Raw genomic sequence first — 13,101 nt, 5'->3', positions numbered from 1 at the left:
AACTCATCAAGGAGGAATTAAGAGTTTTATTAGCTGATTAGTTGTCATTAAACAATGCACACTTGTATTTTCAACATTCTACTGTGGTGAAAAAGTAAAATATTTAAGTATTGATTACAAGAATTATGAGAGATGGTGACTTAAGAATCTTATAACTCTAGAATCCTATAATTCTATGAATATTTTTTAAACACAAAATTGTTCCCTAGGAAGAAACACATGCTTCTTATATCAAGTAACGATACTTTTAGCTGTTGAGTTTTTAATTTTTACATTATTTTTGCATATTAGAATAACTATAAGGATTAGAAAACTGATAGATATGTTGGAATAGATTTGCAAGAATCTGGTTTCTATAAAGATATCATACAAGAATATGTCAGATTGGGAGACCAAGGAAATTATGAGACAAAAGAGAAGGAGAAAACTTACAGATTAGAAAGGTTATAATGGAAAAAAATAAACAGAAAAGATATGGTAGAAGCTACACCACCAATGTCAATCAGGGTTAAGTTTCAAGTGGAAACACTGGAATTAAGTGTAAAAAAATAGCATAATTTACTTAATGTGTGTCCCATGACTTGAATACTACAGAAACTTTTAAATGACTCTTTATACAAAACAAAATTCACTTTAAAGCATTTATAGAATACACTGTAAAGTTCTAATCTTTAATCAAAAGCCACATGAAAAACTATTATTGTCTAATGACTCGTACAAATTCTTGTTCTAAAATGTTATAAAAAGCCTCATGTATTTTTCGGTAATTTTAAAAACAAATTATTTGTTTAGTTTAAGTTTTTAAATTAGTAAATCACTTGGGCATCCAAAAATAAAAGTATTTATAATGAAAAAAACTATGCACTTACCATCATGATTAGGATTTCCTAGTGTCCATGGCTCATCTGAGTCGAAATGAGTATCTCCCCCAATTCCTGGTCCAGGGAAATAGGCATGTGCCAAAAACCCTCCCTCTCCATCAAAGGGAGAACTGTCTCCATGAAAGCCAGATGCAAAAATGATGGTTATATCCACATCACGTTTGCCATTTTCTAATTCACTGTAGGGAACTTCTTCAAACGTCAGAGGAGTTACATTCTGCCACACGTCAAAGGCACGACGAATAGCTTTACGGGTTTCAGGGTCTCCTACTTTTGGAGTTACGTTCTTTATACTGAAATTTAGAAAAAAAGGTAATCAGTATGGCTTTATTATATATAATCTGACTTATTATAGATTGGTTTATTACATATTTTCCTCTATTCAGTTGAGTAAAAAATTAGAAAAACGTCTCATATTAAGTAGGAAAGAAATTAATTCCTTCTGTCTCTATAGCTAGATTTCCCTGTGCTGGGTCATTTAATTCTCAGCAATATAGTACTCATCTACCAAGGCTATAAATGAGAAGATCTTCTCTGCAGAATGGTTAACACTAAGGTAATTAGATCAATCAGTCACTTTGTCTCCTGAACAACAATAGAAAGGCAGCTTTGCCAAATGATCAAACAGGTGCAGCAGTTTCAAGCTGAAATAAAAAATTCAATTTCTGTCTGGTAATAATTACTTTTAGGGGCACAGTATTTTGTGCACACACGCTGCTTTCAAACAATGTCTTTATGCTCTTATCCATGAACAACAAATCAGTGGATACAAAATTATTTCTCAGTTTTTAAAGAAAATGTCATTTAATTACAGTTCCTGATATTCAATTGTTTTCTTATATACTTATTTCTAGTCAAAATAAAGCAATGAGAGTGAATAGCTTTTTAATACAAATATTTAACAGTTATATGAATTTAAAGAAGTAACTTGGACATTATTAGCTTATTTGTCTTGAGGTTAATAACAAATGGAAAAAGATATAAGTATTTTTCTCTAGCACTGATCAGATATTTCTCTTTTATCATTTATTTTTCTATTTTTTCTAAATAGAACATAAATGAAACAAATTTATATATATGTAAGTATTTTATATTGTGGTAGTATAAGTTCATACCATCTTTGTGAAAAGTAATGAGTAAATTTCATAAGAGTTATAACTAAGTTTCAGACCACTTCAACCAATAATCTTACACCCGTGAATCCATGAATTCCACTAAGGGGCTGTCTTAATGCATAGGAGGGTATAATATTCAGGTGAATATTATTATTTTATTATTGCAATGCATTTTTATTATTGCAGCGCAATAATGAAAGAGAATTGGAGGCTAGATGATATGCAAATCATGGTGTCTCTATTGCATGCCATAATATACACAGGATTTGAAATTTGAAAGAGCAAAATTTGATTTTGTTGTTTTAAAGCTATTTAGCTGTATGTAAAAATATTTAAGATATAACTTCTGGTGCAAATATAGTATGCAGATTATATTTTTCACACAATTGTAACTATGTCAGGATAATTACAAACATTAGGCAGGAATCATACTGACATAATAATAATGGAATTAATTAATTACTATGAGTCAGGCAAGCATTTCACAATATCTTATATATCCCCTGAGTAACCCAGTGAGATGGACATGTATACCTATCTTACAAAGCAAGAAGTTGAGATTTAGAGGAATTTAAAGAAAATTTAGAAGGGCAGAGCTAGTTTTTCATCCCAAACATTCTCACTCAAGAATCAGTTATATTAAATTCTAAGCTAGGCCACACATCTGAAACAAGGTTTTCACTATTTCTAATATGTATCATAGACCAGACTTACAATGACTATTTGATGATAAGTATCATTTACTATACATAAAGAAAATGATGAAGTGAACCAAGTGAAATGGAGTTGGGGCAGGGAGTATTCCAGGAAGAAGAAATGGCAAGTGAAAGGCCCTGATGTGGAGACATGCTCGGCATGTTCGAAGAATAGCAAGGTGGCTGGTATAGTTTGAGCAGAGACAGAGGGCAAGTGCCAAGATATGAGGTCAGAAAAGCAACAGAGAATCAAATGAGATAGGGGCTTGTTGACCACTGTAAGGAGTTTGGCTTTTGCTCCAACTGAGAGGAAAAAACTGGAGTGTCATGAGCAGAAAAGTGACATTTGACTTATGCTTTAAAGAAATGATCGAGCTTTATGTGGAAAATATATTGAAGTGGAGCAGGAGTAGGGACACCCACTGAGAACTCTTGCAAATTTTCAGGTGAGAAATGATACTGCTTTGGGCCAGGGGAGTACCAGTGGAGATATTGAGAAATAGTTGGATTTTGGATATATTTTAAAGGTACACTTGCCAAGATGTACTGATGGCTGGACACGAGCTCTGAGGGAAAAGGAAGTGTCAAGGAAGACACCATTATTATTATTATTTTTTACCTGAGACAAAGGATGGATAGAGCAAAAGAATTCATGCCTGCTCAGGGAGAAAGTTATGAAATCTTTTGTTGTTTTAGTGTTTTGTTTGTTTGTTTTAACTTTGTATCCCATTTAGTGTGATGCTTTGAACTCTCTTTTGAAAAAGAGTAAACTATATTGGGGCATCAACAACTTTGTTTAGCTTGTTAATCTCTAAATTACTGGTTTTGTTTTCTTTTGTAAAAAAAAAATTACTTTATTGAAGTATAGTGATTTACAATTTTGTGTTGGTTTCTGGTGTACAGCAAGGCAGTTCAGTTATATATATATATATATATATATAATAGTCTGTGTTTGCTAATCCCAAACTCCCAATCCATCCCTCCTCCATTCCCCCTTCCTCTTGGCAACCATAGGTCTGTTTGCTAAAGAATTATTTTTTTTTAATTTTTTCATATGTATTTTTATTTTTTAATTTATTTTTATTACGGTATAGTTGTATTACAATGTTGTGCTAGTTTCAGGTGTACAGCAACGGGAATCTGTTATACATATACATATATCCACTCTTTTTTAAGATTCTTTTTTCACATAGGCCATTACAGAGTGTTCAGTAGAGTTCCCTGTGCTATACAGTAGGTTCCTATAAGTTATCTATTTTATATACAGTAGTGTGTATATGTTAATCCTGATCTCCCAGTTTATCCCTCCCCCCCACTTATACCTTGGTAACCATAAGTATGTTTTCTACATCTGCGACTCTACTTCTGTTTTGTAAATAAGTTCATTTGTACCCTTTTTTTCTAGATTTCACATATAAGCAATATCATATATTTGTCTTTCTCTGTCTGACTTACTTCACTCAGTATGACAATCTCTAGGTCCATCCATGTTGTTGTAAATAGCATTATTTCATTATTTTTTAAGGCTGAGTAATAATCTGTTGTATATATATGTACCACATATTCTTTATCCATTCCTCTGTTGATGGACATTTAGGTTGTTTCCATGTCCTGGCTATCGTAAATAGTGCTGCAAAGAACACTGTGTTGCATGTAACTTTTCAAAGTATGGTTTTTCCGCATATATGCCTAGGAGTGGGGTTGCTGGATAATATGGTAGCTCTATTTTTAGTTTTTTAAGGAACTTCCATACTGTTCTCCATAGTGGCTGTACCGATTTACATTCCCACCAACAGTGTAAGAGGGTTCCCTTTTCTCCAGCATTTATTGTTTGTAGATTTTTTGATGATGGCCAGTCTGACTGGTGTGAAGTGATGACTCATTGTCATTTTGATTTGCATTTCTCTAATAATTAGTGATGCTGAGCGTCTTTTCATGTGCTTTTTGGCCATCTATATATCTTTGGCAAAATGTCTATTTAGATCTTCCACTCAGTTTTTGATTGGGTTTTTTGTTTTTTTGATATTGAACTGCATGAGCTGTTTGTATATTTTGGAGATTAATCCCTTGTTAGTTGCTTCATTTGCAAATATTTTCTCCCATTCTGAGGGTTGTCTTTTTACTTTGTTTATGCTTTCTTTTCTATATTACCTATTTGATGGCCGATGCATGCAGATTAATGTTGTAAATTTGAATTTTGTCTAAATTAATTTTCCTTATAGTCTTTTATTTTCTTTCCACCTTATCGGATCGCAGAAGCCCATCATTAGTGGGCAAGTATTTTTATGACAAGCATTTGAAAGAATGTACTACATAATAGGTACTGCTCTAGGTGATAGACATAAAACTGTGAATAAGACTCTGATCTTGTAGAACTTATATATTTTAGTGGTAAGAGATAAACAATAAAAAATACAATTATAGATGGTTATAAATGAGGGGTGAGGAGGTGAGATAAGTAGATGATAAATGGGATTTCAATGACAAAAGGAGCCATGCATGCCTAGCACTGAATTTCCATCCAGAAAGAATAGTGAGCAGCGCAAACAAACTTGGCCAGTTCAGAGAATGCGACTGCTTTGTGAACTGGTGCAAAATGAATGCTCAGAACAGTGGTATGAGATGAAAGAGAATTGGCAGGGAGTGGGTTATGTTCTGTGAAAGGAAACCACTGAAGAGTTTTAAGCAGAGACGTATCCTGGTATTTTTCCAGTTTACAAAGATCACTGCTTCTGATGAAAAATGACTAGGGGGACAAGATTGGAACCAAACATTTTGGAAGTTTGAGCAAGTGAAATTAGAGAAATGTACTAGAGTGGTTGTCATGGAGATATGAAGAATTAGACAAATTCAGTATACGTTCTGAGGATATTGTTAATAGGAATTAGTGTTGGATTCAGTATGTAATGGAGAAATCATTTTATATTCAAATAAAGGGTAACCTTACAGCAAAGAAAAATGAAATCATGTTAGTATATGTATATAAGTACACAGTGGTTCTGAGAAAAATGAAGTAATATAATATAATAAAGAATAATAAATGTGGAGTACCACTTTGACTTGAAAACACATCACTGTGTTTTTCAAAGCTATGTACTGATGAATTTCCAAAATGTGCTTAACTACAATATTTGTGATGTCATTCATAAATACAAGACATAAGTATATTTTCAAATTACAGTTTTCTCCCGATATATGCCCAGGAGTGGGATTGCTGGTTCATACGGTAGTTTTATACTTAGTTTTTTAAGGAACCGCCGTACTGTTCTCCATAATGGTTGTACCAATTTACATTCCCACTTACTGCACTCCAGTGTTCATTGCAGAACTATTTACAATAGCTAAGACATGGAAGCAACCTAAATGTCCATTGACAGAAGAATTGATAAAGAAGATGTGGTACATGTATACAATGGAATATTACTCAGCCATAAAAAAGAACGAAATAATGTCATTTGCAGCAACATGGATGGACCTGGAGATTATCATACTAAGTGAAGTAAGTAAGAGAAAGACAAATATATGTGGAATATCATAAAAAATAATACAAATAAACATTTACAGAATAGAAACAGACTCAGAGACCTCAAAATCAAAATTGTGGTTACCAGAGGAGAAACGTGGGGGGCAGTGATAGATTAGGAGATTGGGACTGTCATATACACACTGATATGTATAAAATATGTAACTAATAGGGACCTACTGTATAGCACAGGGAACTCTACTCAGTATTCTGTGGTGACCTATGTGGGAAAATAATCTGAAAAAGAACAGATATACATATATATATACATGGCTGATTCACATTGCTGTACACCTGAAACTAACACAACATTGTAAATCAACTATACTCCCATAAAAATTTTAAAAAAATACAAGACACATTAGTGTACTTCAGAGTTAGAGCTGGAATTCTGAATTAGGTACGCATAAAAACCAACTTAGAAATTTTATGCCATTGAGAGATATTTTGTATTTACTAATAACTGAAATAATAAAGAGCACAGAGACATCATATGATATTAAGAGTAAACACTGTTATTCTTAATATTCTAATACGTAATACACAAAATTGTTAATATATACTTGCAAAATAAAGACAATACTATAAAATAAATAAAATGAAGGTTATATTTGAAAAACAAACTAATTTAATTTTAAAGTGCTTTTACTTTGTCTTTTTTTGTGGAAATAGAGTGGTTATAGTGAACATATTTTCCATTTTAATAAGATAATTGTTTTCATTTTTTGAATTCTCTATTGGGTTTTTTCATTATGCTATTTCACTGATTCTTTTAAGCCTTCAGTTTGGTAAATTTTGTAACATTTACCTAAAATATATATATATATATATATATATATATATATATATATATATATATATATATATATATATACATATATATAATCTTTAACAATCATGTCTTATACAACCCTGCATAATAAAATTGATGAAGTGGGAAATTCAAGACATCATTGTTCATCAGAATAATTGGTACTGAAGGCAAAGTATGTTAATTTATTTTTAAGGTTACTGTGTAAGGTCAGGATTCTCTAGGTTTAATTTCATTGAATCACTACCAATTCATTTAATAAAAAATTTAGGTACTAATAATGGAGTATTTCCCTTTCAAGTTTTTAATAGAGTGATGACTGTTTTCCAAAATTAGAGTATTAATTTATCTCTAACATGAAAGTAAGAAAAAAACTAAATATTTTGGTGTTTGGTATTACATATTCAAAGTTAAAAGAAGCTTGAACTCTGCTTTACAGTTCTCAATAGCAATACATAAATTTCTCCATGATAAGTGAGATATTAAGTTTACTTCACTATTTCTAGGGTAATTTTAAAAAGTGTTAGAATTTGACGTTTAGAGAAACAATAAATCTGGGGAGAAAGAGGTTTATTAACAAAACTCTACCAAAATATGTATGTGTTTTCTTTACTCATGGAACTGTAGGAATTATTTTGCTTCATTAGTTCTGTAAAATAAATTAATATGAAATGTAAAATAATCAAATATTTGTTCATTTGAATAGAAGTTATGGGAAATGTGTAACAAGGACATTGCCAAAGGTTTCATCATTTTCAAATCAAGTAAACTCTGTTTAGGTATTCAGGAGACAGTACATGTTACCCAATGCCTAAAATTACTATGTAAAGTCAGAATTCTCTAGTTTCAGTATCATTGGATGCATACCAATTTCTTCAATAAAAATTCTACATACTAATAATGACTCTTTCCTCCTAAAATTTTGATAAAGTGATCAATCTTTTTCAAATTTTGGGTACTGTTTTATCTCTAATTTTCAAAGTAAGAAAAAATAAAACTGAATACTTCGGTATTTAGTTAAGATACAGAAGTTATATGATATGCTTATGTCAAGATATTTTGGTATGACCAGGGTTAAATACCATTTACTCAATTCAATAAATAAAAATAGTTGTTCAGAAAAGCATACTAACATTTTATTAAAAAAGATTAGCAAGTAAATGGAATTTATCATAACTAGGAAAGTAGACAATTTCTAAGAATATAACAGAGTAAAAATAATAAACTACATATTTAAATTATTAGCAGATCCTTATTCAGAATGTATTAAAATGTTCTATCAGAGGAGAACTAAATAGACTAACTTACTTTTACCCATATTATGTTTGTATAGTTGATGTGACTTCACGTTTTTTTTAAATACAAGAAATCATCAGAGTGGAGATTGACTATGGAGTCCCTCTAGGAAAGCTAACATTAAATATTTAACTATTTCCAAAGATGCTAGCTTTCCAGGTAGGGCAGACCTAGGTACATATTACTTTGGGTCTTATTTAAATAGTTTCTGTTTCTCAGCTTGCTGTGTATCCTCTGGATACACAAGTTTGTCAATAGGATAATCAAGTTCAGTGAGCTCATTGGGTTTAGAGAGAATGGTGAGAAATATCTCTGGGAAGGAACTCCTTATTCTTTAGCAATTTCTAGCTTTCTTTTTTCTGCATATATTGTTAAAGTAAAATAATAACTTCTAGGGTTGTATCCTTAGTAGTCACAGAAGCATGGATTTAAAATCAAGGTTAGCTAAAGGAAGAATTTACTGGGAAAATCAATACTAATTAATTTAATATAATATAACATAATACTATCAGATCCACTAATACATTATGAATACTCATTAATATACTATATTTTTTTTACATCTTTATTAGAGTATAATTGCTTTACAATGGTGTGTTAGTTTCTGCTTTATAACAAAGTGAATCAGTTATACATATACATATGTTCCCATATCTCCTCCCCCTTGCATCTCCCTCCCTCCCACCCTCCCTATCCCACCCATCCAGGTGGTCACAAAGCACCAAGCTGATCTCCCTGTGCTATGCGGCTGCTTCCCACTAGCTATCTACCTTACGTTTGTTAGTGTATATATGTCCATGCCTCTCTCTCGCTTTGTCACAACTTACCCTTTCTCCTCCCCATATCCTCAAGTCCATTCTCTAGTAGGTCTGTGTCTTTATTCCTGTCTTACCCCTAGGTTCTTCATGACATTTTTTTTCTTAAATTCCATATATATGTGTTAGCATACGGTATTTGTCTTTCTCTTTCTGACTTACTTCACTCTGTATGACAGACTCTAGGTCTATCCACCTCATTACAAATAGCTCAATTTCGTTTCTTTTTATGGCTGAGTAATATTCCATTCTATATATGTGTCACATCTTCTTTATCCATTAATCTGATGATGGACACTTAGGTTGTTTCCATCTCCTGGCTATTGTAAATAGAGCTGCAATGAACATTTTGGTACATGAGTCTTTGAATTATGGTTTTCTCAGGGTATATGTCCAGTAATATACTATAATTTTTTAAAATAGATGCATCTGGCAGTTGATTACCTATCCCATTGGTCATTTATTATATAAGTTATTATTTTGGAGTTCATATTTTATAGAGAAAAGGAATTTAGGCTAAATCTACTTTATATAATATTCAGTAAACCTGAGAAATAAATATCTACTTGATAAAAAATGATGTTACTCATTAAGATCCTATTATTATTTTGAATAAAGTTTAACCAAAGACTACTAAAAATTCATTAATTTTTTCAACAACTATTTTTTGAGGACCTAATACACAGTAGACACTCTACTAGGTGCTGGGGAGCATAAAATGGATATGTTCTCTGATTAAATGGAGCTCCTGTATGGTCTTGAAGTAACATACAATATACTATTTTACAATTATTCACTTACATACCTGTCTCCCATACTAGACTACATTCTCCATGGGAGCAGGGGCCTTGCCTAACTCATCTGTCTATTGACAGTTCTGCCACATAATGCTGTTCAATAATCATTTATTGAATTAAATACACCTGATTATCCAAGAAGCAAAATTTGTCAAAAGGAAATTGATCATAAAAATTCAAGTAAGAGATGAATGGTCACCAGTACTTGTATTACAGTTATAACCAGCATATATATTATGCATCAGCCAAAGTTATATATATCCCTAAGAATACGTAAGTGATACAACCTCAGAAGTTCCCATTTCTAGGCATCAAACATTGAGGTCATTTAAGTGGAAGGCGTAGGGGCCTAGACATTCCCTTTAAATGGACTGATTATAGAAAGTTCCTTTCAATCCCACATTTTAAAGATAGGAAGAGATCTTAAAGTTATATAATTGAACTTTCCAACCATTCCACAAATGTTCTCTAATTTCCCTGACAAGTGAATAAATTTCCTGGTTTATATGTTTCCAATGATGAAAAAAGAATTGTAGGATGGATGATTTAATTTTCTGATAGCTCAAAATATTAGATTTCTCTTAAAGCCTTTAAGTATTTGAAAATAGGGTTTCCCTGGTAGCACAGTGGTTAAGAATCCGCCTGCCAATGCAGGGGACACGGGTTCAAGCCCTGGTCTGGGAAGATCTCACACGCTGCGGAGCAACTAACCCCGTGCACCACAACTACTGTGCTTGCACTCTAGAGCCCACGAGCCACAACTACTGAGCCTGTGTACCACAACTACTGAAGCCCACATGCCTAGAGCCTGTGCTCCACAACAAGAGAAGCCACCGCAATGAGAAGCCCATGCACCATAATGAAGAGTAGGCCCCGCTCACTGAAACTAGAGAAAGCCGTGCAACGAGGAAGACCCAATGCAGCCAAAAATAAATTAATTAATTAAAATAAAAAAGATATTTAAGTATTTGAAAATAACAGGAAATTTCTCCCTTAAATATTCTTTCCATCATGTTAAGAATACTTGTCTCTAATCTTGAGCTCTTCCTCATGCAACCTGCATTCAAGATCTCTTAGTATTTTGATTTCTTTTTAGAAGTGTACATTAATTTGTCAAGAAGCAGCAGAAAATGTGGTGGCCCAAAGAAAAAAAGATACATCAGGTAAGGCATGGCCAACAAAGCAGAGATAAAATTAGCATCTCCACTGCTTTGAACACTTTGCTTTCTATAAATCTACTATGGACAGTCTAGCTTTTCTTTTTGAGCCACATTATACTGTTGGCTCATAATGAGTTTGCAATCTAATAAAACCTAGATTCTACCACCCCCATTCCAACTCCTGTCTTTATTCTGTAATGGCACATTCTGTAATCATTTTGAGCTCCAATGTCATATTTTGTATTTATTTTCCTAAACATAGTAAAAAAAAAAGTAGTAGCAAATGATACTATTTACTACCTATTATATACAAGGCAACTTCTTAACACCTTATATATATTAACTTTAGAAGGTAATATCTTTAGCTCTCACTCCCAACTTTCTCTTATCCTGTTATAATATTCTCAACAATTTCTGGGATTTTTTTGATAAATTAAAGGAGTTAAGATAATAATCGGCATTTATTAAGCACTGAGTTTCAAGCACTATGCTGTTTTTGGTTTTTTTCCCTACTATCTGACTTATTGTCTCCTAAGCCTGTGAGGCAGGTATTGTTACAATACTCACTTTACACACAGGGAAAATGAGACTTGGAAAAATAAGTAACTTGATCCTGGTTTTACAGGTAGCAAGTATCAGAGCCAGAATGAAAATCCAGACTTTTCTTACTCCAAAACTCTTGATCACATTATGTGCATATCAATAATCAAACATTAAAAAATAATCTGGAAGTTTACAGGGATAAACACCTAATTATTTGAAAATTCAAAACTAACTGAGACAATTGTCAGTATAGGGATACAACATAGATTGAATTATGATCTGTTCTGAACCTAATGGCTCTTAGTTTCTCTCTTTCTTTCTTTTAAAATTGAATGGTGTAGGTAGTACCTAAGGATGCAGAGACACTAAACAGGGTACACTGTCAAGAGTTTGGAAATCAGGTCAGAAAAAGAATAAAATCTGAAATGGAAAAAAATAAATATCAATATACATAGTTGTGTAAGCTTTATAGGTCTAAAATTGATTATACTTTAATCCAGTTGGTATTTATTGATTTTTCTATGGCATGAGGTAAGAACCTAATTTCATTGTTTTCTGTATAGATAACCAATTATCACAGAATAAGTTAATAAGTAAAATAGCCCATCCTTTCCTCACTGATCTACAAGGACTGCTCTGGCATAAATCAATTTTTTAATACATGAATGGTCTATTTCTGTGATCATTTGTCTGCACTGTTGGACTATTTGTCTATCTCTGTGCTAACACCACATATTGCCTTAATTTGTATTGATTTAAAGAAAGTCTTCATATCTAGTAAGTGGGAACATTTTGATTAATATTGGGCCTTCACTAATCCTCAGAGATTTTTGAGTCAGTTTGTTAAATTATACAAAAAATATTACTGGGAATTTTGTTAAAATTGCATTGAATTTGTGGAAGATCTGAACTTTCATTATATTGAGAGTTTCTATTAAGAGCAAAATATATCTCTACATTTATTTTTGGTCTTTTTATGTCTTTCAATAAAAGTTCCTAATTTTCTTCTTAAAGGGCTTACACATCTTTTGTAGATTTATTCTTTACTCATACTTTTGTGTCTATTTTAAATGTCATTTTTGTAAAGATTATACTCTGTGTGTGTGCCGGTTTACTTTGTATATTGATCTTGTAAAAAATTTCCAGTTTCTGTTCTGACATGTAAAGAGCTTGGAAGCTGTCACTCCCAACCTCACAATAAGACAAAAAAGCTAAGCAAACAAAAACTAAACAACACTTCATAGCTCCATCAGAGAATTGCAGTTACAGGGCAAAGTTCCACCCCCAAAACTGGAGACACAGAAGAGTACGAAGAATCAGAAGCAAAAGTCCCTGAATCATTCCCGTCTGATATAGTAGAAGAAAAGAAGTAAAAGGCTATGCTAATATTCTGGGTGTAAGATCCCCAAAAGTCAAGCCCACCTAAAAAACTGACATTTAATCACAGGATTATAGACTGCTTCCT

The 13,101-nt window shown here is 32.3% G+C and overlaps 1 protein-coding gene across 1 annotated transcript in view; it reads right to left on the bottom strand.

Moving 5' to 3' along the window:
- MMP16 (matrix metallopeptidase 16) overlaps positions 1–13,101 on the bottom strand; it is a gene marked incomplete at its 3' end in the record, with an annotated part of 349,251 nt that overhangs the window by 155,124 nt on the left and 181,026 nt on the right. Inside the window, exon 4 of the mRNA XM_082674860.1 lies at positions 870–1,174. Coding sequence (XP_082530986.1) covers positions 870–1,174 — 305 coding nt within the window. The remainder of the gene's footprint in view (positions 1–869; positions 1,175–13,101) is intronic.

This window comes from Grampus griseus, assembly GCF_964374135.1.
Source record: "Grampus griseus genome assembly, chromosome: 17".
NCBI classification, from domain to species: Eukaryota; Metazoa; Chordata; class Mammalia; order Artiodactyla; family Delphinidae; genus Grampus; species Grampus griseus.
The sequence above is the reverse complement of the archived record's forward strand: the minus strand, read 5'-3'. Positions and strand labels throughout refer to the sequence as shown.